Source organism: Penicillium griseofulvum, assembly GCF_001561935.1.
Source record: "Penicillium griseofulvum strain PG3 chromosome Unknown contig_95, whole genome shotgun sequence".
Taxonomy (NCBI): Eukaryota; Fungi; Ascomycota; class Eurotiomycetes; order Eurotiales; family Aspergillaceae; genus Penicillium; species Penicillium griseofulvum.
This window is the reverse complement of record NW_024467454.1, coordinates 2,185,051-2,208,615: the sequence shown is the minus strand read 5'-3', so window position 1 is coordinate 2,208,615 and position 23,565 is coordinate 2,185,051. Positions and strand designations below refer to the sequence as shown.

The 23,565-nt window shown below is 46.7% G+C and overlaps 8 protein-coding genes across 8 annotated transcripts; 3 read left to right on the top strand and 5 right to left on the bottom strand.

Moving 5' to 3' along the window:
• Positions 1-16: 16 nt before the first annotated feature.
• PGRI_062840 (Glucose/ribitol dehydrogenase) lies at positions 17-816 on the top strand (the record flags this gene model as incomplete). Its single annotated transcript, XM_040793998.1, has 2 exons — positions 17-379; positions 442-816. 2 exons carry the CDS (start codon positions 17-19, stop codon positions 814-816), a joined length of 738 nt encoding a protein of 245 aa, XP_040648853.1.
• A 780-nt stretch (positions 817-1,596) lies between these two features.
• On the bottom strand, positions 1,597-3,174 carry PGRI_062830 (fungal specific transcription factor domain-containing protein; the record flags this gene model as incomplete). The annotated part of the gene is made up of 1 exon (XM_040793997.1): positions 1,597-3,174. One exon carries the CDS (start codon positions 3,172-3,174, stop codon positions 1,597-1,599), a length of 1,578 nt encoding a protein of 525 aa, XP_040648852.1.
• Positions 3,175-4,094: 920 nt separating this feature from the next.
• PGRI_062820 (AMP-dependent synthetase/ligase) lies at positions 4,095-5,994 on the top strand (the record flags this gene model as incomplete). Its single annotated transcript, XM_040793996.1, has 4 exons — positions 4,095-4,473; positions 4,527-4,842; positions 4,896-5,275; positions 5,336-5,994. 4 exons carry the CDS (start codon positions 4,095-4,097, stop codon positions 5,992-5,994), a joined length of 1,734 nt encoding a protein of 577 aa, XP_040648851.1.
• A 952-nt stretch (positions 5,995-6,946) lies between these two features.
• On the bottom strand, positions 6,947-7,630 carry PGRI_062810 (ankyrin repeat domain-containing protein; the record flags this gene model as incomplete). The annotated part of the gene is made up of 1 exon (XM_040793995.1): positions 6,947-7,630. The coding sequence occupies one exon, from the start codon at positions 7,628-7,630 to the stop codon at positions 6,947-6,949; it is 684 nt and encodes a 227-aa protein (XP_040648850.1).
• A 1,199-nt stretch (positions 7,631-8,829) lies between these two features.
• Positions 8,830-10,648, bottom strand: PGRI_062800 (uncharacterized protein; the record flags this gene model as incomplete). Its single annotated transcript, XM_040793994.1, has 2 exons — positions 8,830-9,095; positions 9,142-10,648. 2 exons carry the CDS (start codon positions 10,646-10,648, stop codon positions 8,830-8,832), a joined length of 1,773 nt encoding a protein of 590 aa, XP_040648849.1.
• Positions 10,649-13,237: 2,589 nt separating this feature from the next.
• PGRI_062790 (uncharacterized protein) lies at positions 13,238-14,001 on the top strand (the record flags this gene model as incomplete). Its single annotated transcript, XM_040793993.1, has 3 exons — positions 13,238-13,396; positions 13,464-13,561; positions 13,617-14,001. The coding sequence occupies 3 exons, from the start codon at positions 13,238-13,240 to the stop codon at positions 13,999-14,001; spliced, it is 642 nt and encodes a 213-aa protein (XP_040648848.1).
• A 231-nt stretch (positions 14,002-14,232) lies between these two features.
• On the bottom strand, positions 14,233-21,360 carry PGRI_062780 (Peptidoglycan-binding Lysin subgroup; the record flags this gene model as incomplete). The annotated part of the gene is made up of 10 exons (XM_040793992.1): positions 14,233-14,979; positions 15,031-17,696; positions 18,422-18,652; positions 18,710-19,189; positions 19,253-19,339; positions 20,330-20,602; positions 20,665-20,813; positions 20,855-20,869; positions 20,927-21,026; positions 21,078-21,360. The coding sequence occupies 10 exons, from the start codon at positions 21,358-21,360 to the stop codon at positions 14,233-14,235; spliced, it is 5,031 nt and encodes a 1,676-aa protein (XP_040648847.1).
• A 597-nt stretch (positions 21,361-21,957) lies between these two features.
• Positions 21,958-23,382, bottom strand: PGRI_062770 (uncharacterized protein; the record flags this gene model as incomplete). The annotated part of the gene is made up of 2 exons (XM_040793991.1): positions 21,958-23,127; positions 23,194-23,382. 2 exons carry the CDS (start codon positions 23,380-23,382, stop codon positions 21,958-21,960), a joined length of 1,359 nt encoding a protein of 452 aa, XP_040648846.1.
• Between the last annotated feature and the right edge of the window lie 183 nt (positions 23,383-23,565).

The following is a 23,565-nucleotide window of genomic DNA, read 5'->3' as shown; positions in this document are numbered from 1 at the left end:
CCCTCCATAACACCCAATGTCCATCATCGACCGTGTAGTCCTTGTATCCGGTGCCTCCAAGGGCATCGGTAAGGCGATTGCCCTCCAGGCCGGTAAAGAAGGTGCCTATGTGATTGTCAACTATAACTCCGATGCGCAGGGAGCCGACAAGGTCGTCGCGGAGATTGGGGCTAGTCGCGCGCTGGCCGTCCAGGCGGACATTTCCAAAGCCGCAGATATTGACCGACTGATCGAGGCATCCGTCACACGGTTTGGCAAGATTGATGTGGTTGTCCCGAATGCGGCCTATCTGCCGTTGGCAGATGTTGAGGCGGCAACGGAAGACCAGTTCGATATGGCGTTTGGCGTGAATGTTAAAGGGCCATGGCTTCTTGTGCAGGTATGACTCAGTCTTGCTACACCTTTGAATTCTCAGCCTCGGCGCTAATGCACAAATCACAGAAATCTCTTCCCTACATGAGCAGCGGCAGCACTGTTATCTTCATCTCCTCGGACTTGACTGACTTCAATACCTTGCCGCCACAGTTCTTTCTCTACATCTCGACCAAGGGAGCACTGAATCTGATGGTACGGTCGATTGCGCAGACCCTGGCAAAACGTGGCATCCGCGTCAACGCTGTGTCGCCAGGCCCAACCGAAACCGATTCTTTCTTCAAGTCCAATAACGACGACAGTATTCGGATGTTGGGGGATCTCAATCCGTTCAAGAGGCTTGGGAAGCCAGAGGAGGTTGCGGCAGCAGTGAGCCTGCTGTGGCGCCCAGAGAGTTCGTGGATTTCGGGACAAGTTGTCAAAGTGAATGGGGCAACCGCCTGACGCCTTAGTCAACCTTGTATTTATCTTCAGCTCTCGTAGCTATGGTGTAGTCAATGCAGAAAGTCAATGAAGCATTCCATGGGGGGAGCTCGTCGTGCATGGATTTGCCTTTAAATCTTAGAAACAGAATGGCGTTTCATCAACTTTTTCCCTTTAGGTACCTCGTCTTCATCCGAGGACAATCTTGCACTCTCACATCTCGGTTTCTCCCAAATACTACCCGATGCTCCCACGAGCAATCCCGTTTCCGTCATGGGAGACTGAATCGTCGACCAGGATATTTGTTGAATAGGCCTTAAGGTCAGTGGCAACGGCACTATTGTAGCCTCCTAGGAAGGTAAATAGTACCGAGGGCAGGCGTGCAGATTGCGGACTGAGATTGCTGATGTTGCTGGTCTCATCGACGCAATTGTTCTATAATAACACATGTTCTAAATGTATTACCATGACTTGCCTTGGAATATCAATGATGGTCCTGGTAGACATTTTTATGCCACATTCCAAATTTCAGACTGTCAAATGTATAGTCATTGGCGTCCCAAATCTCAAGTGCCATGGCACATTTTGACCACATATCAGTTCAATCATCAAAAATGTACTATATCTTAGGAGGGAGGACCCTCAATGCGTAGAATAATATGATAGGTACCCTCTGTAATTAGTAGAATGCAGCACTCTTCTTTAGGCTGCTCTAAAGCTTTCCAAGACCAAGTTCATCTTGATAAATCCTATGACTAGCGACAGGTTGCAACGCAAGACACTATATGTTTATTCTCCATATCATACTAACAACTCCTCCCAGAGGAAAGACGCAAAGAGTGGGTCGTAATCTGCCAGACTAGCATCTGATTCCATCATCTCACGGGCCTGACTATTCACTGGCCACCCATTTGCTGCCCAAGCCTTTGATCGGAGCAACTCAAGCTTTGTCCAAGCAGGATGACGCCCTTTTGAAAAGGTAGAAAAGCAAATATCAACCACATCACGAAGGCTGCTTGATTCTGGAGAGCGACAATTTTGGATCAGGTCCTGAAGTATAATAGCGCAGGCGTGAATCACGTCAAAATGGCTCAACACCCACCTGTAAGGTGCCAGTGCTTCGTCTGTGGCTCCAGTTACAAATCCACGAATATAGTCCTGACAAGACTTTAAAGCCTTTAATCTGGAGCCTTGGGGCCACTGTGATGTTCGCAGATAAGGTTGATGCAAAATAATCATCATCTTGCAGCAGCACATCAATCGACCCATAGCAACGAATCTTTCCATGGCGTTCTTCTGAAGATTGTAATCATCAGAGACTTCTTCGGCATAAATCCTTTCAGCCTCATCATCCAACTGCTTAATATGGTGAAGAGTTGGTTGGCTCACGCTGTAGATACGGTGCAAAATCTTTGAGATTAATGCGCTCGTCTGTGCTACAGCACTAAGAAGCTTGCGCTCCGAATCATACTCACAGTCAACAGATCGAACATCTGTCGTGGTAGGATGGATCAGTGGTGGGAGGCCATGCGATATAGCATACGTGACATCCAAACCGCGAACCGACCACCATATAACACGACTGACCTCAGCATCATGAGCAGATAGCTGAAAGGACAGCGGCTCCCGGTGAAGGCCGAGGAACTGAGCAGCCCTTACGAGGATAGAGACAGAACTGGGATTTGGGTGAGAATGTCCTTCTGCCATGCTGGGTATAGCGAGAAAGAAAGCTACTCGGACCGTATTTAAATTAGGTCGTCTCGGGTAACCAGATTCAGCCAGGAGTTGAACTGTAACTTCTTCCCAGAACGAGGAAGGAAATAAGCACCATGAACTGTTGCTCCCTGATGCCTTGATGGATCGTGTAGCAGTATAGCATATGGCTGCAATTAATGCGAGCGCACCAGGCTTCGAGCTTCCATGGTTCCGCTGCTCATGCACTGCCGCTATAACCTCGTTCCAATCTACAAGTGGAAACCAGAAGTGACAATGTTCAGCATACCATGAAATGAGCTGATCAACCTCAGCAAGATAGATGAAGTCATTCGATGTCCGAGGTGATGTCCCGGGCGAAATCTCTTTCCCGTTCAGAGCGGGCGAAAGAGCGTCATTACAATCACAGGGAGAGACATTTGACTCCTCAAACCCGGCCACCCATGATGAGCTCGAAAAGTACCGTAGTCGAACGTCATCTGATGTTTTGAGGTGACCAACTTGATTGATTTGGATCGTTTGCTTCTCCTCTGGCCCTCCGCTTGACTGTTGGTTCAGAGAACGAGTTGAAACACGCCTTCCTTCCATAGCCACATCCCTCACGGCCCTCTTTTGGGATTTCCGGTCCACAGACTTTGGGAGGTATGTGCAGGACCGACCATGCATATCGCAGCATCGACAATGGGGCTTAGATCGATCACATTTTATTTTCCTAGACCGGCATTGCGCACAAGCCTGCACATCGCGATTCCGTGCCAACCTCGGGCGGTCTAAATTAAGACGGAGAAAAGGCGATGTATTCAATTGAGGAGACATATTATGATCGAGGACATTTGCCAGTGAGCCACATCGCTCATCGCTAGAAGCCATGACGTACGAGCCCGCTGCGGGAAGCCAAATGTACTTTGATAAGAACGGAGCGAATTTGATTGAAAATGTGGTCATTCATGTGAATGATGCAGGTGACTCAGTTTCTGCTTTGATTAGTGAGTTTCTAAAGATCTCAAGGTAAATGAAGTATGACTTTCGAGTGGTTTCATGACAATCCGGGTCTAGCCGCTTTAGGAAGCGGTACCGGCCGAAAGACTTTCTTCTTCCTATAGTACGGAGTACTGAGATGACATTTAATACATAATATGGTATTTTTGCAGTGTATCGTATATTTCAAAGGTGACGCTCCCCCCACCCAAATGAATGCCGAAAGTACGATGAGTAAGTTTCCACCCCCCTAGCGTATTTCCATGATTCAAGTGGGATTGGACATTTCGGCTTATCAATACCCCCAAACAGCGGGGGTTTGAACTCTGGCCCCTACATATACCGCTGCGTAGGTGGGGGGGGGGGGGGTTGAGGAAGGCGAAAAGATCCCTTAATATGCCAAAATGCCAGGGGTTTGTCCTAGTAGGCCTGTAGTGACAACTTCTATAGTCTCACTGTATCCAGAAAGAAAGCTTCACGTTTACATGAATCATTTACAATACAATGTATAGAGCGGTGTAGAGAGCGGTAATAATTAGCACTCAGTCTTCGAAATCCCCTAGTATAAGGGATTTCGAACCTAGCCCCTCTCGTACCCCAACCCCAAAATGAGCCAGCAAGACGCACATCGCAGGATCCAGCAAAAGCCTTCCCATACAAAGGGTCTTCTAGAGCCGGCGCTTCAGAATTGGACGTTTGGCGGTCTACTCCAGCGTCAAGCCGAGCAATTTCCAAATAAAATTGCGGTTTCCTGCCCAGGCACACCCAACCCTATCACCTATCGCCAATTGAACGATCGTACCAAGCTTCTTGGAGAAGCGCTGATTGCAAATGGAATCTCTGTTGGAGACCGCGTTGGCATCTTTGCTGGAAATATTTTAGAATATGTTGAGGTAGTGCTGGCAACCGCGCGCATTGGAGGAATCATCGTCCTGTTGAACACATTTTATACAACGGAGGAAATCAAAAGAGCCCTTCAATTCACTGGTCAGTCTATACATATATATAGTCGACAAGTCAATTCTAATTTCAATATATAGGGTGTTCGTTGCTATTTATCACCGGGAACCTTGGAAAACGCAGTATGTCACCATGCATCGATGAACTCAACGAGATAATCAAACCCCAGAAAAGCGAGCTTCCAGATCTTCGAAGCATCGTTCTTCTCTCCGGACACTACCCGAATTCATCCAACCTGCGGTCTTACACAGATTTTATCAAAATTCCACCGAACGGTGCGAAGACCGCTTCTGTTTACCAGTCAATAGAAACAAAAATTACTCCGGAGACGGTCTGTAACTTCCAATTTACCAGTGGCACTACGGGTATGCCCAAGACGGTGATGCTCACTCACTTGTAAGCTCTTAGAGATACCGCGTGTTTGCGTACAAGCTGACCCGAGGAAATAGTAATGTCATCAATAATGGCTTTCTAATAGGTGCCCGAATTGGGCTTACTCCAGATGATACCATATGTTGTCCGTGGCCTTTGTTCCACTCTTCTGGGTTTGTTGTTGGCCTGATAACATCACTTTGTCATGGTGCAACTCTCATTCTACCGTCACCAATATTTGATCCTGCTGCCACGGCACGAGCACTGATTTCCGAAAAGTGCACTGGGCTGCAAGGTGTCCCAACAATGTTTGCTGCCGTGCTTGAGTGGTGCCGTCAACGTGGTACTCATATGCCACCGCTTCGAACAGGAATCATTGGTGGATCACCAGTTTCTCCGGCTCTTCTGAGAGAGCTGCAGCACGAATTTGCCCTGCAAGACCTGGGTATTGCTTATGGTGGGATTCTAATCTATCTTTTTCAACTTTGCTTCGCTCAGTACTAATCTAATTTGCTAGGTATGACTGAAACCTCGCCACTCAGCTTCCTTTCCAAGGGCTTTGAATCAGATGGGACCCACACATGGATGGAAATCTTACCACATACGACTGCAAAGATAGTGGATGCGCAAGGTATCACTGTTCCCATCAAAAAACCTGGAGAACTGTGCGTCTCAGGGTATCTCTTGCAGCGAGGATACTATCAGAATCAGGAAAAGACGGGTGAGGTCATGCGCGTGCATGAGGATGGAGTTCTCTGGATGCATACGGGTGATGAGGCAATTATGGATGAGAAAGGACGGTGTCGGATCAGCGGCAGGATCAAGGATACCATCATTCGCGGCGGAGAGAACATATATCCAACAGAGATCGAGGATCGCCTGAATGAGCATCCGGCAATCTCGATGTCAGCGGTGGTGGGTATACAAGATGCAAAGTACGGAGAAATAGTGGCTGCATTTTTGCAGCTCAAACATGGCGAGAATCCCTGTGCAAAGGAACATATTTCGGAATGGGTTCAGCAAACCCTGGGGAAACACAAGGTACCAGCGCTCGTATTTCACCTTGGTGTCGATGGCGTTCCTGGTGATTTCCCCAAGACGGCAAGTGGGAAGATCAAGAAGGTTGACCTGGTGGCCATCGGAACACAGCTTGTCCGCAGAGCGGGTAAACTGTAGAAGTTTACTAGTGTCCAGTCTACGCGGATGTCTATCCCTCTGGTCGCATTGTTAACGGTGATCCACCGGGCGATTCTGCTCAAAAGGCTCCAAGATGCTAGAATATTCTTCAAATCCCCCGCGCACCTTTCCTCGATTTTCGCGTTCTTGTTTTGCTTATTTACGTGCCAGAATATTGTAAAATCAGTTCAGAATGAAGCTGATTCGCGCCTTACCGGCGTGGCTTAGCTGAAAATGTGATCGATATGCATGTACGGGGTATGTACTGCAGATTGAAAATTTCTAAGCTGTTTGTTCACAGTGAACTGTGGTAATTTATTCTCGGTCCTCGGTTTTCTACGTTCCAAATTTCCTAATTGTACAGTATTGTCCATCTTTAAGCGTGTGTGGGTAATGAATATTGACTCTTAAAGACCAACACATTTTTCTATGTGGCTTGAGCCTAGAGTAGAACCCCATTGGGCTTTAGTAGGGGCCTAATGGGCCCCAAACAATACAAACATGCGGTGCCAAGTCAAGTTGAACCTCCTTTTTCTATTTTTTTTAATTACGCTTGGTTTTGCCCTCGTTTCTGGGCCTTAGACCTACATAGTAAAGTAATATTCTATTGATTTAAATGATTTGGAGCTTATTATAAGTTAATTCTTGATATCACATTTAAAAACGCGAAAAAACGCGATTATCAAGAAGTTTTGGAAGATTACAGAGTTCACAGAAAGTGGTGTTACTCCTACCTAAGTCTAAATATATGACTGACATCAAAACGTCAATATCAACCTTCACTTCCGGCGATATCTCGTCCTCTACTTATCGGACCTTATTTAAAATATGAAACACATACTAATACATCTACTGTGATTTAATATTCTAAATTTAAACATCATACGATCAGTGGAAGATTGTAGTATAGATTGGCACGGCGAATAAGAGGAACTGGCCGCCCTTTGGCTGCTCACTTGACACTTAGTTCATTGTCACTCGATGGGCCCGCCTGATTGGTACCTGACATGTCCGTAACAGCATGCGCTTTACCGCCTAGATCAGCACCTGCTGCGATCAGAAGTTTGACAACGGACTCATGGCCTCCCTCTGCTGCTAGGTGTATAGCTGTTCGTCCATCGGGATGAGCGAAATCCAAATTGATACCATCGGCATCGAGAAGCAGATTTACAACTGCTTCGTGACCGTTCCATGCCGCATAGGAAAGTGGTGTGAATCCCCGGCGATTAAAGTTGACGTCGACTCTACCGGTTAAAAGTAGTTGTTTGACCACTGCTTCGTGTCCCCATTTTGCCGCACAAAGCAGTGGCGTTTCTTGGTTCAAGTCCTCCTCGTTTGGGTCAACACTCTCATCACTAGCGAGAAATAGCTTGACGACCCCATCGTTGCCGTTTTCCGCCGCTAAGCACAATAGCGTTTTACTCCAGTAGTAGCACAAGTCAAGCCTTACTCCTGCTTGTAGTGATTTTCGAGCTGTATTCTCGTTTCCGTTTTTAGCCGCACAATATATAGCCAGTGACCGATAAGTTTCGGCATCCCGAAGGTAGAGGAGGGGGTCAAGCAATTTGCAAAGGTGGATGTTGGTTTGAATCAAACTATTGAGATCCGCATTTGACGTCAAGTTCTCGGCGATCATTAGTATCAGTTCGTTTGGTAGATGATATAGTGGCATGTCGGATTAATTTGATGTTGAGTGGGTAGGGTTCCTTTCGAAATTTCATAACAGAACAGGGATCAGAGGCGGAAGAGATAGGGGATAGGGGATAGCCGACCTCGAGAGTGCTTCCGGCTTGGCTTCGCATGCGATACCTAAGTACCTAAGTGATACTTTTAGCCTAGACAGTCGCTTGATTTCTATCACACCACTAAAAAATGTATCTTGTCCATATGTTTACAAGATATAGTGTCATGTATTCTATAGAGTCAATGACTGTATACAGTAACAGCGCATGAATTTGAGCTTCTTATCTATACTGAGGTACTCCACCCACCACTATGTAATATTATGCGCATCAATGGGCATCAAAGTACCAACCATCTGGACGAGTAGGGCGACAAAGACATTTAAAAAGACATTGTACTAGGCGTTAACCGAGTCGTATTCCCATACGAGTCTTCTTTTCTAACCAATGATTACCTTGAATGTTTTTGTTACGGTATCGATATTATGATCAGATCAACGGATAACTGTACGCCCGAATGGTCTTCAGTGCAGACATTGTCTATGCAGAGATCCAGGCCTTTATGTATAAAGCCAATAACCATCGTCTAATAATGATAAAAAAGAAACAAATTTATAAAATGGGAGTGGACGCCCCAAGCTTCATGATTGAAAATCCACTGCTCTTTGCAGCAGTTAATGCCTTTAGTGCCACGTCCGGAATGCAAAATGAGAAAGAAGATAAGGATAATACTATCTACTACTATAAGCTAATATCTATAATACCAGAGAAATATAACTATTGTAATGGGGAAACTGCGCCACCATTGCATATGCGCTACTGTCGAAGGAATGGCATATTTATTCCCTGATTCCTATCCATCGGCTCCTTCACCGGTCCTTGATATGATCCTTGTTTTGTTATTTGCCATTGTCTAATGATACATTCGAGAATATCAAAGGGCTAACAGTGGATATAGTTATTGACACTAATAGAGTAGATTACGTAAAAGACTAAGCAAAAAGCTATGGATTTCAAAAGACGACAGAGGAAAGGGGATGGCAGAGCCATGATGATAAGAATACAGGCCTGCAATAGTCAAAATTAAAGGCACATGGCGAGAAGTCAGCAAATTCTGTCAAAGGAGTACTCTGACAGAAAAAGCAAAGAACCATCAAGGAAGATGCAGAGAAACGGAGTGATTCAGCCTGAGCTTCATCGACTCGACGACATCTGGCATATTCGAAGCTACTCCGATGCGGTTTCCCTCGTGGATCACATCAGCAAATAGTATTCCTGCAACATCTCTGTCGGCAGAGATCACGAAGCTGCCAGAATCGCCATCCTCCAGGAAATCGCCATCCACACCCGTGATAACATATTCTTCGGTGATATGGGTTGCCATCGATTCCATATTGTCGCCCTTTCCACTGACAGACGCTTTTCGCACCATTACAGATGCCCCCAGTCACCTCCGTGGTACGACCTTTCTTGAAGTAGTACTCATCAGTCTGTAGTTCACCAAACTGCGTGATAGAGCTGTTAGGCCGGGGAAGAAAGGTTGCAGATCCACCAGATAGGAGATTAGTCGACGTGGGCCTCTGCTTCCGCGGGATGTCAGGTACTATGTTCGAGCGGAAGTACCGTTGCTGGGCTTCGGTTGTAAGCTCGACGAATGCCCAATCAAGGAACCGTTTGCCATGGACCAATAGTCCTGATGCAAATCTGACTTTGCCGAGAACGTATGGCATAGACTTCACAACATTTTGTGTCTGGATCAGACTAGCGTCGGCGACGTCGAGGTCCTGGAGCCGCTGCCGAGAGGCTTCTCTGGGTTCTTCTCCGGCGAGAAGCCGCAGCTCAATGGTCTCTTCGATCCGAGCCTTCTGGGATGCGAGGCTTTCTCTGTGGTGCTGAATATCCGCGAGTGTACGGTCTCGGTCCACCTGGGCGATAGACTCGATGATGGTTGCATTTTGGTCGTCAGGGGGGAAATTAGTGGAAATTCCAGTGCGATCAACCTCATCACGGAAGGGAGTGTGTGCTGTTGGTCTCACAACATGGTAGTTAGTTAGAAACCCAAAATGGGCCCGGTCGTCATATCTTAGTTCAACAAAACCGCCCAGAGTTCCAGTATTCTGATCACCGCTGATTCCAATTGAATCACCCATCGCCACCCAATTACTGTCATCAAACCGATCTCTGAATGAGATGGAAGGATCATGTTTTAGGAGATTAAGGGTTCCCGGCAGAAACTCCACGTCAACAAGCAGAGGTGACACCTTCAATGAAAGGTGTTCGATGATCCGGGCCCGGATTTCGTACCAGTTGGCCATGAGTAGTGGCTGGACGAAAATCACAATTCCAGGTCGCGCCGAGCGAATGTCAGGGCCACCGACGTTGAAGGGGCAAATCATTTGCCAGTTCTCCCCCACTGCAGAACTCATCGTTTCCACAATACTGTGCTTGAGCGTGTGAAAGGCGGAAACCACTGCACTTGTTGAGGCAATGGGATACAGATGAGGTGGAGAGAAGTGGTCTCCGTTGAGAACCTCGACGTGCACATTCGTAAGGGAATTCTTATGAAGCAGCTTGACAAGGCTGTCTTTGATAGGCCCTAAGCGGATGAAGGTTGACCCATCACCTGACACCGTAACGCGCAGCAAAAAGAAATGGCTGCCTGTAACTCGTGCTTTTAGGGTGTGGTGGAAAGATTCTGTGGGTATCTGGTGTTGACTGAGGATTGCGTCGATCTCAGGCCGAAGATGTCGTGTTGGATTTTCTTCTGCAGTGAGAAATTCGGTCTTCATTTCTGAGTTGTCATGTCCGTGGAATGTGTTGCTCCGAAAGGGGTCTGTGCGATAAAGGAACTCCTCCAGCCTCATTTCACCTTCATTGTCCTCTGACTCCCTCAGAAGCCGACGCCTCTTCCACGGGCTTGGCGGGCCCGAAGAGGCAGGACTTAGAAACTCGCGGGGCTTGTAAGTGGACATTCTGATCTGAAAGAAAACAAATAGATGAACTGAATATTTCTGCTGATGAAGTTAGGAGAGGAAAAAAAGAGAAAAGAGAAAAGAGTTGAGTGGGCTTCTAAGGTGAATTCTAGCTTTTCGGACCGCTCGTCCACAATACTGCCAGATGACATATAGACATGTGAGCTGTTTACCCGTTTAGATGTCGGCAACATCCCGACATTGATTATCGTACCTTGCCGTCTCAAATTTCAATGACTTCTGAAATCCGCCGAGGACGAGTTGCCAAGTGAGGCAAAAGTCAGCACGGACGATTGCATGCAGACCATAACACCAAACCAAAATAGAATCCACGCCTTAGGGTCCTTAATAATCTCTTTTAATTAGACCACCGAGAGAAAGATTTTTGTCACCACCGTCCCGATCCTGCGCTATGCGTAGAGATAGCACCTGCCTCCCCCGAGCGTTGAGAAATCATACAAATTAGGCCTCTATTGCTGCACTTATTAGCTCTCGTATATTGTCCTTGAGGTGATTGCAGAAACATTCTTCCTGCTCGCCAAAAGGGTTGCTTTCATGTGGCTGGATATCCTTGCAATGTGATTTGCGAGAGGAACATTCCATCACAAGTCAATGATGACGTCGTCAACTGGTTCCTTTTCTGCTTACATAACGATCCAATGAAGCTTCCAAGCTTCTCCATTCTTAAAGACAACGAGTCTATGCTCTCGATACATCCGTGTTCTCAAAGTTATGGGAAATGGGGGCAGCAATGCCATCATTATCATCACCGCGGTTTTCTTCGTGTTTTCGCTAGTCACTGTCTGTCTCCGCTGTTTTGTTCGATTGAAAATTGTAAAGTGGTTTGGACCCGACGATGCGTTGATGGTAGCAGCAGCAGTAAGTATTATTGAAAAAATACCTTTCGAGTACTTAATCACCAAACTAAGATGTATACAGGCTTTTAATATGACATTCGCTGTATGCGGAATCGTGGGCGCCTTGTACGGAATGGGAAAGGCGCCGGCGTTTTTAAGGAATAGACCAGATGATGTTCGCCGTGGCTTACTGGTAGGTGTTCATAACAAACATCTTTCGAAGCCCGGAGCTTACTGACTGCTATGACTGATAGTGTTGGTGGCTAGGACAGATATTTTACACATTTACTTGCACTATTGCAAGACTATCTATTGCCACCACCCTGCTTCGTCTTACGGTCGATCGCATCCATTTGTGGATCCTTTACGGTATCATGGTGGTTTCGACGGCGGTAGGGATCGTTTTACTTCTCTTCACAATCCTCCAATGTCGGCCAGTTGCATACTATTGGAATAAGACATCAATGGAAGGCCGATGTCTTGACATGGACATTCTTTTTGGCATCATCTATATGTACAGCGGAGTGGCGGCAGCGTGCGATTTCACCCTTGGCTTTCTGCCTGCTTTTATGATTTGGAGACTTCAAATGAATCGTGGAACGAAAATCGTTGTGTCGGCAATTTTGGGACTTGCTTGCATGTTCGTATACTCACTCCACTTGCTCTCCTGTTTCGGAGCTTATGCTGATAATGGATAGAGCTAGTATGGCCGTCATAATCCGCATGCCATTTCTGCATTACGCGGGCAAACCAGACTTCCTTTGTGGGTTGATTTCATCGCTCAATTTCGTCTTCCTTCTAATATTTTGTTTTCGCAGACGCAACAACACAGATCTCAATATGGTCGAACGTGGAAGCTAGTCTAGGCATAGCTGCCGGTAGCTTAATGACGATTCGACCGTTACTTCGGGTTTTAATGACTTCTTTTCCGAAGCTACGCACTTGGTCTGATGGTGAAGAGCTTGGATCGCGTTGGGAACACCGACTTTCTTATCATTAATCCGCAATCTCACATTCTCTGTGCTGTCCCGCACTTAGGCTCAAGCCCATCTATTCCAGCCATAGGCCTACACAACGATACTCAGTTGGGCAAATATCTGCCCTAGGTGCCCTGAATAGAGCGACGCGCCGCCAATGGCCGAACCGTGGGCGCTAGGTGAGCATTACCTTAGACATGCTGTTGTATGTTTTTTAGGGTTGATGACCTTCGCCGGCGGAGTGACCATATGTCCGAAGTGGAAGTACAAGGCTGTGATATACTCGACTGTATATTTTCTATAGGACACACATACAAAAGGTACTTTAGTTATTTTCGGCCACCTCACTTAACTACGGGAAGGTGAAGTGATATTCAGTACTTAGTCTACTTAACTTCAACAGCATAGCTTTTATCTCTAAAGCCTTCTTCTAAACTGAACCCCTACTAGAAATTTATTGGGTAAAATTGATGAAGTACCTGTTACATGTGTATCATATAGAAAAGGTACATTTTGCATTAGACCCGTCCACCCCCACCCCCGCCCCCGCAGTACTAATGCTTGTCGGCGCCCAGACGCCTCCCGTCAGGGGCAGTGCATGTGGCTTATATTACCTTGTTATGGCCTAGTTATAAAATACGTATTTTTTTAATTTAATTTCTGCCAACATTGCAGGGTTTCGTATGGTATAAGAAATTCCTAATTGACTGCCATGCCGTTAGCGTTCTGCTTTGACCGTTACAAAATTGCATAAGATGGGGCGGTTCCCCTTTTGTCTCCTTTTAATTGTCTCCATTATGTTTAACCTGTTCCTTGCTCTATCGGTCATAGTACCAGCAACTGCTAACGTTGTTACCATTCAAATTGGTGTAGGAGATGTAGACAGTACTGTCGCTGGACAGGTGATTGGATCTGTATGTATCTTTACTTTTATATATTTCCTTCTTGACACTTTCTAACACATTCTAACACATCCTGTAGACGGGATCCCTCACCTCATATGTGATTGATGAAATCCCAGGTATTATCGTCAGTGGCGCATCTACGTTCTACCAGACATGGGTGTACCCTGGTGGAGAGTATGTTTCTCCCTTTCTTTTGGCAGGAAACTCTTATAAAATAAAATGCTAACAGCCCTTATCCATTAAGTTATATGTCACAAGGATGCCATGTTTTTGCACCTTCGTCCATGGACTGCACAGTTTACATGTCAGAAGCAGACTCAGGGTCGACTACGGTGTCACACATACCCGAAAGCTCGTTAACCGAGATTCGAGCTCTAGTCGTGAGTATCACCGCCACAAACACTGGTGTGCGCCCGGAAACCGAGGTGAAAACGGTCACGGATTCGGCGACCCCTGCGTCAACCACCGCTGAAGCAACCGAGGTTGGCAAAGCTGCAAATACAACCTCGACTCCGAATGGAGGCGTTGTGGCGACCACCTCGTCTGGTGCAGCTGCCCGTCTAGATAGGTCGTGGATTGGGAGCGCCTTCCAGGTTGTGTTGGCTGCTTTCTAAGTGTTTCGCCCATTTCGGCAATTCTTTCATTCCAGATACATCTGTTATATTTTCTATATGTTTGGCATTCTACTATATCTCCAGATGAGACCCAATTTTTACGAATAAATTTATGTTCTTCGTTATTTGTAAGACCAATGCAACACCTGCAAGAGATCAAGAGATATACAAATTATCAGCTGAATTGTATACGTGACATCAAATAAATATATCGACTGTAATCACCCTATATCAACCACCAGCAAAGAATTGCACTAACTGGCACCACTGCTTCAAGACCGGAATATCCATACAATCACCCATCAAATTCTCAATGGGATCCAGAGTCCACACAGCACAGTTGCTCTCCACCTCGCCACCGATACGAAGTAGACTGGCACTATAGGCCTTGCATCCGACAACCTTATTCAAGATTCTCTTGCAATCCTTTTCCTCAATGGTAAACTTACAATTGTTTTTACCGGCCACGCCAACAATGACATTGGAGAGCACATCTCCTGGCGCCTTGACTTGTAGAAAGTCGTTCTCAGAGATCTTTTTGCCATCGGCCCATTCACAGAACCCATCCAAAGCGTCCTGAACAGTGCCACCGTAGACTTCACGGTTCGGGTAGCCGTAACAAGTTTTCTCCTCTGTGTCGGGGTTGGGGTTAGGTGGTTCCGGTTCCGGTTCTGGCTCGTCTACTGGGGGTGTGGGTGCTGGCGCGGGTACTGTAATCACCACTGTTTCCGTGACTGTTGGCACGATGGGTTTGTTTGTAATGGTGTAGCTGACAGTGCCGGTGGTTGGGGAGCCAGTACCTGCGTTGGTGGGGCGGTTGTCTTGGCCGTCATCGGTGTCTCCGTAGGAGGGGATATCAGGCTCATCATTGATAAGTCCAGAGCCGGGTCCTTGAATATCACCACCCTCTGTGGGAGGAAGCAGGATGCAAGTGGCGCCCTCTTCCTCGTCGCGATCTTCATCTTCTTCCTCCTCTTCCTGGGAGAATTGTTAGTTGTGGAAGAAATATCAATAGTGTGTGACACATACCTCTTTTTGATCCTTCGAGGGCTTGTTGTCGGGGTTTATAGGGCCCGGCTTCTTACCTGGCGGCACGGGCTTCACCGTCACCTTGGGAATACTGGGAGGATAAGGCTTTATCTGTGGCGGGCAGAGGCCAAATCGGATGGTGCCTAGGACAGGGACCGTGATTTCGACGCAGAGAGGGTCTGGTGCAGGCACAGGTCCAATGATTTTCGTTGGTTCAGAATTCTTATCGCTAGTCACGGTGTGCTTGTAAATACGAATCTTCTCGGTGGTCTGAACAGGTGGGGTGATAGTCGCTGACTCAGAGCCTGACGTTGTCACGAATGTAGAAGGTGTCCAGGTAGTTGTAGTCGTGATAGGCGGGAAAAGAAGAGTGCAGGGATATGAGCAAGAGACGGTATGAGGACCATCCCAGAAGTCATCGTCGATGTAAAGCACACCATTAGTGCGGTCATCGTCATTGTCGGCATAGATGCCAGATGAGGTATCACTTAGTCCCAAGCCTGGGGGAATCTCGAATGGGAATGGGAATTCGTAGCCCATGGGAATGACAATCTCCCAAGGTAACGTACTACCAGCGCCCCAAGTAGCACTGGTCGCATCAACAATTTGTTGGTTAGGGCGGAATCCCGTGGGTAGAATGAGGCCACGAGGCAAAGGTATGTTGGGTGAGATCTCGAGGGGATTCTGAACGCCGCCACGGATACCACAACAGGTCGAAGTGATCACTCGAGCCAGGTCACAGGTTTCGCACTCTTCAGCACCAGGACCCTTAGGCTGGTTCTGATCGCCATTATTTTTAAGACTTTGGATTTGCGAGACAACAGGACCTCCAATGGTGAACGTCTCGGTTGGAGCTGGGGTCGTGGCGGGGAATGGGATCACTGTGGCATTATCTGGCGATTTGTATTGGATCAGACCACCACCACCGTCCAGATCAACGGCCCAATCCGAGACACCTCCGAGGTTTAGCTTCTTATAGTATTCAATCCGACTGGCCTTGGTCTTGTCAGCAAGCCAGGCAATCCATTCAACATCATCGTAGACAACAATATCCGAGTTGGACGCTTTATCATGCCATGTATCAACCTTGCGCTTGCTCAGCTGTCCTTGACGGATGATGTCTCGAATTTCAGCAGAGGCAATATATCCACCAGTATCGGTACATTCGCCTTTGGCGGCATCTGATACCTCCCCAGTGCCCGTATAATGGCAATCAGGGCCAGTGCACCCAGCATCAGACATATGGAAGCTTCGACCGTAGCTAGCAATACCTGCAAAGATTTTCTTGGAGGAAACGCCCGCTTTGGTGATCATAGCCAGGGATTCAGTTGTCTCCGTGAGATTGACATGAGATCTCAAGCAGTTTCCCTCAGTGCAACCAGGCGTCGTCCACTCCTTTCCATAGTCCCATTGTCCGTGCAGATCGTATGTCATATAGATGATATAGTCAACAACTTCACTGATTTCCTTAATAGGATACCCGCGGAGATACCAGTAAGAGGCTGGGGCCGCGATGGAGACACTTTGATTCGGCAGACGAGACTTGACAACCTTTAAAAACTCCAGATAGCGTTGACCATCTTTTTTATCACCAGCGGGGACCCCAGGAATATCAGGAGCAGCAGGATATTCCCAGTCAAAATCCACACCATCTAGTTTGTTGTCTTTGACGAATGCAACAACGGCATTGGCAAACTCTTCCCGTTGCTCCTCGGTGACTCCATCGCGGAAGATCGTGTAGGTTGGAGCCGCAGTAGAAAAGGCCCAGCCTCCAAAGGAGACAATACGTCTGATGCCAGACATGCCCTTCATCTTGTCAAATTGCTCTTTGCTATCACTGACATCGACCTGGAAGTCCTCCGTGATATTGGCAAAGGCAAAGTGGATATGCGTGAACTTAGTCGTGTCGATATCAGTCACGTCCATGTGAAGACACGGGCGGTCCTTATTAAACGCTTCATAATAGGCTACATGAGCCCATTTCGCAGGAGGGTCGTCGTTGTTCACAACATCAAGTCCACAGCTGGCGACACAGCCGTTTTGAGTCTTGCTCGTGCCTGGAGCTCCCGTCTCCGCGAGATTCTTCACGCAAAAGTCCTTTGTGATACCGCATTGGCCCCAAATATTGCAGCAAACATTCAGTGGACATGGATTCAAATCAGCAATGTCCGTACCGTTGGTAGGTCTCTTTGTACCATTGACCTGGGGCCCACAAATGGCATTGTCTAGGGCGGCAGGCATTGGAGGGTCGCCTTTGCTAAGACAAATCCTCTGCTTCTTCTTGAGACTATCACACCCTGACCAGCCCCAGGTATGTTTGTTGAAACTTTCGATATCTTTCTTTGTGATTTGGTTCTTCGCGGCGATTGCTGCACAGTTGTCATCCTTTTTTGTGGTGTAGGCATAGCAGCTGCCATCCTCGCCGGGCTTAGGCGTGAGATCCGGCAAATCGCCAGCGGTGCAACAAATAATCTGGCCCTCCTTAATGGTACCGCAGAAGTCTTTGGCAGGGTTATATTTTTCGAGGTCTGCCCCCGATATTTTGCATCGATCGGCCAACTCCGGGCAGCCGTTCCCTAACTGAGCTTCGATGGTCTTACACTCTGCCCGAGCATGAAGGCTGTGAGGAGATTGAGCTTCAACAATCTGGGCCAAAGCTGAAACCTCTAAGCAAGCTATTAGAAGCTCTTTCGGTGGCTTCATAGTGGATGAAATAAAAATAGGAAGAAATAATGTGCCAATTCGGACACTATGGGGGGTAGGGTATCAATAGCAGATAAAGGAAATAATCAATGATTATTTGGAGTCCTGATATGCTCCTTCGCTAGTTCACATGGGTTGTCTCGTAGTATACTCAATTCTTCGGGGAACATGAGATATTTACCCAAACTGGGCTTATAGTTTGATATCTGTAAATAAAATAATCAAACCGTCATTTTACCAGCCGCTCCACTAGCAAGTATTGTCTGTATTACAATTTCATACGGATTGGGGCCATATGAGCCAGCGTTGCATTCTAGATATTGCCCAATCGGTGTCGAGCTTCTTGGGGTAAAACATATTCTTTGGACTTATACGCAACTGGGAAATCCTCGGGACTTCTGTGATGGAGGCTCTATTGCGCTCAGCTGCAGCTTTTATTTTTCTCATTTACTCGGCCTGGAGACCCTTAGTGGAAGTTACTGCATATACTGGTGTGGTCACTATTTCATGCGTGCGATATCTGAATATAAAATAAATCTCGGAATACATCTGGAAGTTGACAGCAAAGCTTTACTTCAAATATTTGAGGTTCTTCATAGATAACGTCCTTTAGCAATGCATCATCACCATTCTGGCTTGCAATCTGCGGAATTGACTGTCTTAGGCCCGTAGCAGTAACGCTTCTTACCTCCTACCTCAACCCAAGCGGCGTAGTCAATTTTTGCATCATCCACTATCTCAAAATCAAATTTGAAAATTGTCCAGTCAACTTCATGTCCATTCTGGTTGGCCTTAGGAGTCTTAGCATTGAACCAAGTTGCGAGAGCATTATGAGAGAATCCCTGCCAGTTCTGCTCAGTTGCAAAGCCAGGAACCTTCGGGTTTCCAGCGGTTTGACAGGACTGTTGTTGAGGAACACCTGGATATCTGTTAGGTTATCCATGATTCAAGACGTATATCATTCAAGTCAACGTACAGCTTGTTACACCACCTTCTCCGCCCTCAATCCAACTAGCAGCTGGCCACTCGTCACAAGTTAGAGAAACGCCTAGCTGCACCCATCGCTCTCTGGTAGTACCATCAGGCATGCGCTTGACTTGGCCTGATTTTTCAGCAAGTTGGTATTTCACCTCATTGCCATCCCCCCAAGGTCCCTTGTATAGTTCCGCTTTCATCCAACCGCTCCTCCCCTCGCCTTGGAACTTGGGTTGATTGGGCTCAGGGCAAGTGTGTGTAGATTTCCAGCCCTTATCACCAGTAGGACAGTTTTCTTCGCGACGCTTCGACTTCCGAACTCCTTTCTTGTTCCTTTTCGATCCAAGTCGATAATCCTTGTCATTGTGAAATGTGCCCGAGGTCTGTCCATTCTTCCAATATGCCTTGACTGTCTGGCAGATACCGGGAGCTTGAGCGCAGTTGTATTTGAGAGTTGGACGATCTTTACCAAGGTCCTGGACTATAAGGGTTTCAATAGTTAGAATGGGATATATCAACCCTCGAATTTGTTCCGTGTACATACCCTTATATGTAAAAGCCTGTGTACTCTTGGTCCCTTGCGCAACCCAGATATCATTCCCGTTGCTATCCTTGGATGTTTGCCGTGGACCTGGGAACTGACACGCAGCCTGATGCCACAGAAGGCCAAGAGCAATAATCCGGAGTATATACATGACTCAATATGGTGTCGCTGAACCACTTGTTCCAGTGATTTCTAGTATATGAAGAATTGGACACCTTCGGACGGCATAAAACGGTCGGAATTTTTAGGCCTCCAGCGGATTCCCTCGACGTGAACTTCTATCATTCTTTCTTTCTTGTATATAGCTGTACTAGGTAATGTTTATCAATACTCGTATTGTTCTGTATACTTGGACTGTATATTTCCGAATTACAAACCATACAAAGAGTCAAAACTACGGCCCAGCCGTCTGCATCTTGCTGCAAGAATCTGCATATCACATTATCGCTCGCGAGGTTTCGGTATGAGCTCCTGACCCAATTCTGTGATCAACATTGGGGCGCAAATGTCTTGGCAAGGGGGCCATGGATAGTTTTAGATGATATACTACATAAACGAAAAAGAATGCGGCTCGGAACGTGGAAGGGGGGGGTTATGCTAGAATTTAATTGGTCATCGCTATACGAGAACCTACATGGCACCTGCATGGCACCTGCATGGCACCTGCATGGAGTCTGCCACTTCCGTTGGCTTTGCTCCACATTTTATCCAGGTACTTTAATTCTATTGATTCAAGCCTTGGGCTGAACTTACTATATAAATTTTAATGCACCCCCTCTGCACAAGTGGGGATCTTCTCTTGGCAGCTGTGGAATCACATACCACATTGTACCAGGTTTCTACTCTGTACTCTGTACTCTACGTGGAAATCTCGATCGGCTTAAAGTTTTTGTATTCCAGACACAAACTCTTTACCCAGTTCTACCCGAAACTTACCTCTACTTAGCACTTGGCGTGGGTATTGCTGAAACGGTCTTTGTCTCCACAACGGTTTCATCACAAAATCCAAACTTTGATTGACTGTATTTTGTATTAGGATGGGGCTGTGAAGTGCATGGAGGGGTCATATGAACTTACCATCCCTGTAGATTGTCGCAGTGCCATTGATCTGTGCCGCAATACCCGGCGGCGGAGCAACAATATCCGTAATAGATATCGGTTCCATTACAGACGTACTTGTTCTGATAACCACAGGTGCCATCGGGACTCGGACTGTAAGGACTGGGTCGAGGTGATGGTGTACTGGAAGTGGTAGGAACCGATGATCCGGTACTTGAAGAAGTCGACTTTCCCTGGCATTTGCCTGACTGGCAGTTTCCAGCACCGCACTCGGCGTTTGTGCTTCCACACCTAGTAGCATTCAGTCAGCTTGAATCGTTTGCCTTAATTTATAGGATTTGAATTGCACTCACTTCCCATCATTAGAACAGCAGTCTCCAAACTCTCCACCACAATAAAGGCCAAGATTTTGTTTTCCACATTTGCCATCCGTGCTGTATCCCAGGCCTGGACAATATCCACCCTGGCAATACCCGATAGCGCAGTGTTTGCTAAAAGAGCACTATTAGCTTAGGAGAGTCCGAGTGGTAGAGGTATACCCACTCATCAGAACCACATCTACTCAGCAGGTGTTAGTTAGTGTAGGAAACAATATATCCCAGGGAATAAACTCACTTGCCATCTCGTCCACAACAATCGCCAAATTTGGATTGCACGCAGGTAACATTCATGCCACGGCCGCACTTTCCGTCCTTTGAGATGGGATAGCTGGACACTAGACTTTTTGTTAACCGGCTTTTTTAAAAAGATGAGCGGATAGTCTTACTGAAGCGCAAGCAGTACGTTTTGCCAGGGTGGAATTGAGAGCAATCTGCCTCGACATCCGGGTTCATGTAGTAGAAATCCGGCAGCGTGACATTGTAGTGATCAATTAGTTTCCCACAAGTTGACCAAGTATTGGTCTTGACTGAAAACTTGCATTTGTCGGAGACCTCTTGCTTGACAGCACGGTTGACATGATGGTTGCTATCACGGGATGAACGGAACAGAGATGCAGTCTGAACAGTTGAAGCCAACAGCAAAGCTGTCACTGCAGAGACAGTCCACATGGTCGAATGTAAATATTATAGCTTCTTTCCAAGTCGAATGGGTATAATACTAGCACAAAAGATGTGATGTTGAACTGCAAGAAAGCTCCAAAATTGCCGTCTCCAACTCCCTAAGGAAACTTCCATATAATTTCCGAATGCGACCTGGCGGATCCTTTCTGTTTCTGAAATAATATCAAATTCGGTTGCCTACATCATACTAGTAGGGTATATGCGCAGCAACTTACCCCTGTTCAAACAATGCAGCGTATTTTACCGCTAGAGCCTAGTAAGGCCATATCTCCCGTCCGACAACCCCCTCAACCTTGGCAGGACGATCTGATAACTAGTAATTTTTGTAATTTATCTGCCATAGAATTTATAACTTCAATAAAACGGAAATTCAATAATACTAGCTCTCTGCGGCTGAATTCTTCCATCAGTATCGCACGCCAAGTGAGGATTTTCGTCTCTTCTCCTCGCCATTGTTCTCTTCCCCTCTCCTTGGCGATGATCTGCAAGAACACAGAGCTTCTCCGGGATTTCAAATATGCCTCGAGAATGGACACAAAGGGGAGATATTTCCCAATCGAGTAATTGACTGCGCCCGTGCATGCCTCATGCATAGTATGCATCGTATTCGCCTTCTCCATCCAGCGTGTCAAACATTGTGGGAATTAGGTCAGGCCACCCATCCAGAAAAATCCCGCAGATGAGTGGATGGTGCATGAACAGCTTATGGGCGGCTTCGACATCCTCATCTTCAAAGGCATCGTCTGAAAAGCGGAGCCCCAGGAACGTTCGGGCCACATACTGAAAGACCTGTAAAGGAGGAGGCGGTGTTTGGTACTCCTCCCCATAGTGATTGGGCTGGCCGGATGACGAGTGCATGATCTCCAGAATTATGTTCATAAATTGGGACGATGGATGCCATGTAGTGCTCTTCTTGTTCTGAGATAGGGGCTGTTTGAGCAGAAGCGTCTTGTGCGCAGTTCGGGGATTGGTCGGCATAGTAATCCGTTCAGGGTAGAATAAACCTAATGGTACAATTGTCACTTCTCGAGACAATTCTTCTGCCTTTTCATCCTCTTCCTTGAAGATTTTGGGAGCCCCCTCGAACTCCAAAAGAGTCATAGAGGACAAGAGGCATTGAACCATCTCGGGATAGAGTACTTTGGCATGGTCCCGATCAATCTCTGGAGTTGCGTCCTCCGGATACATATCTAGTATCTCTGATTCAAATGGTTGATGGTTCTCGGTTTGTTGTCTCAAGAAGTCGGCTAGCTGTCCGTAAACAGGGTGTTGGTCATCGTAGGCCTCGAAGTTAAAGACCGGGTACTTGAGTAGATAGGCCATTTCGCTACTTGTCATGAGTGGTTTTTCTGGATTGTGTGGATCATCAAGTCGTTTGTCAAAGTTTTCCAGAAAATGCTCAGGAAGGTCATCTTTATTCGACGGAGCTAAAGGCTCCTGATATTGCCGACACAAGACTGCACCTATCATGAATGATTGGTACATTGAGCGATGGAAATTTTGTCTCCAAGTGAACCATTTCGAAGGCCGCTTGTCAGAATTGGCCTCATAGATTGAGTAATAACATTGTCGACCCCATTCGGTATTGTGCAAACAAATATCTTCAATGCACCTGATCAAGTGCTCCCAATCAAGGACTTGTCGCACTTCATCGGAAGATGGTTCTTGGGCGTCTACATCCAACGGGAGCGGGAAAGGGGCTGGTGGAAACTGTCCCTTCTTAAAGTGTTCCACCACAATCTTTGTCGCGCGCACCTAAAAGTGATATGGGTTAGTAGAACGATATCAACGTATATGAAGGTCCATTAATTTGTCACTTACTGCCATAATAGCCTCGCTGAAGGCGGGGATATCACGTTGTCCGCACCGTCCTAAAACTGTGTAAATGTTGGATGAATAGACGGAGTGGATTCGCTTGCATGTTGAAGAAAAAGCGATTGCCTGAGATATGCTATCGCAACTTTGGAGGATGAGAAGAAGACTCTCAGCTGGAAGAGAAGTAATAGGCATTTTGTAGGTGTGAGATATAAGAGAATAGCTCAGGTGGGGTACGGATCCTTAAATATGCGTATCGTCAACTGGTCAACATAAATCTTGGCTGTGGATCAGCCTAGGAGTCATTAGCTCACTCTGAAAGATATTGATCTGCATATCTCTTGAATTTTATCTTTTTTTCGCAAGGCATCCCAGTCA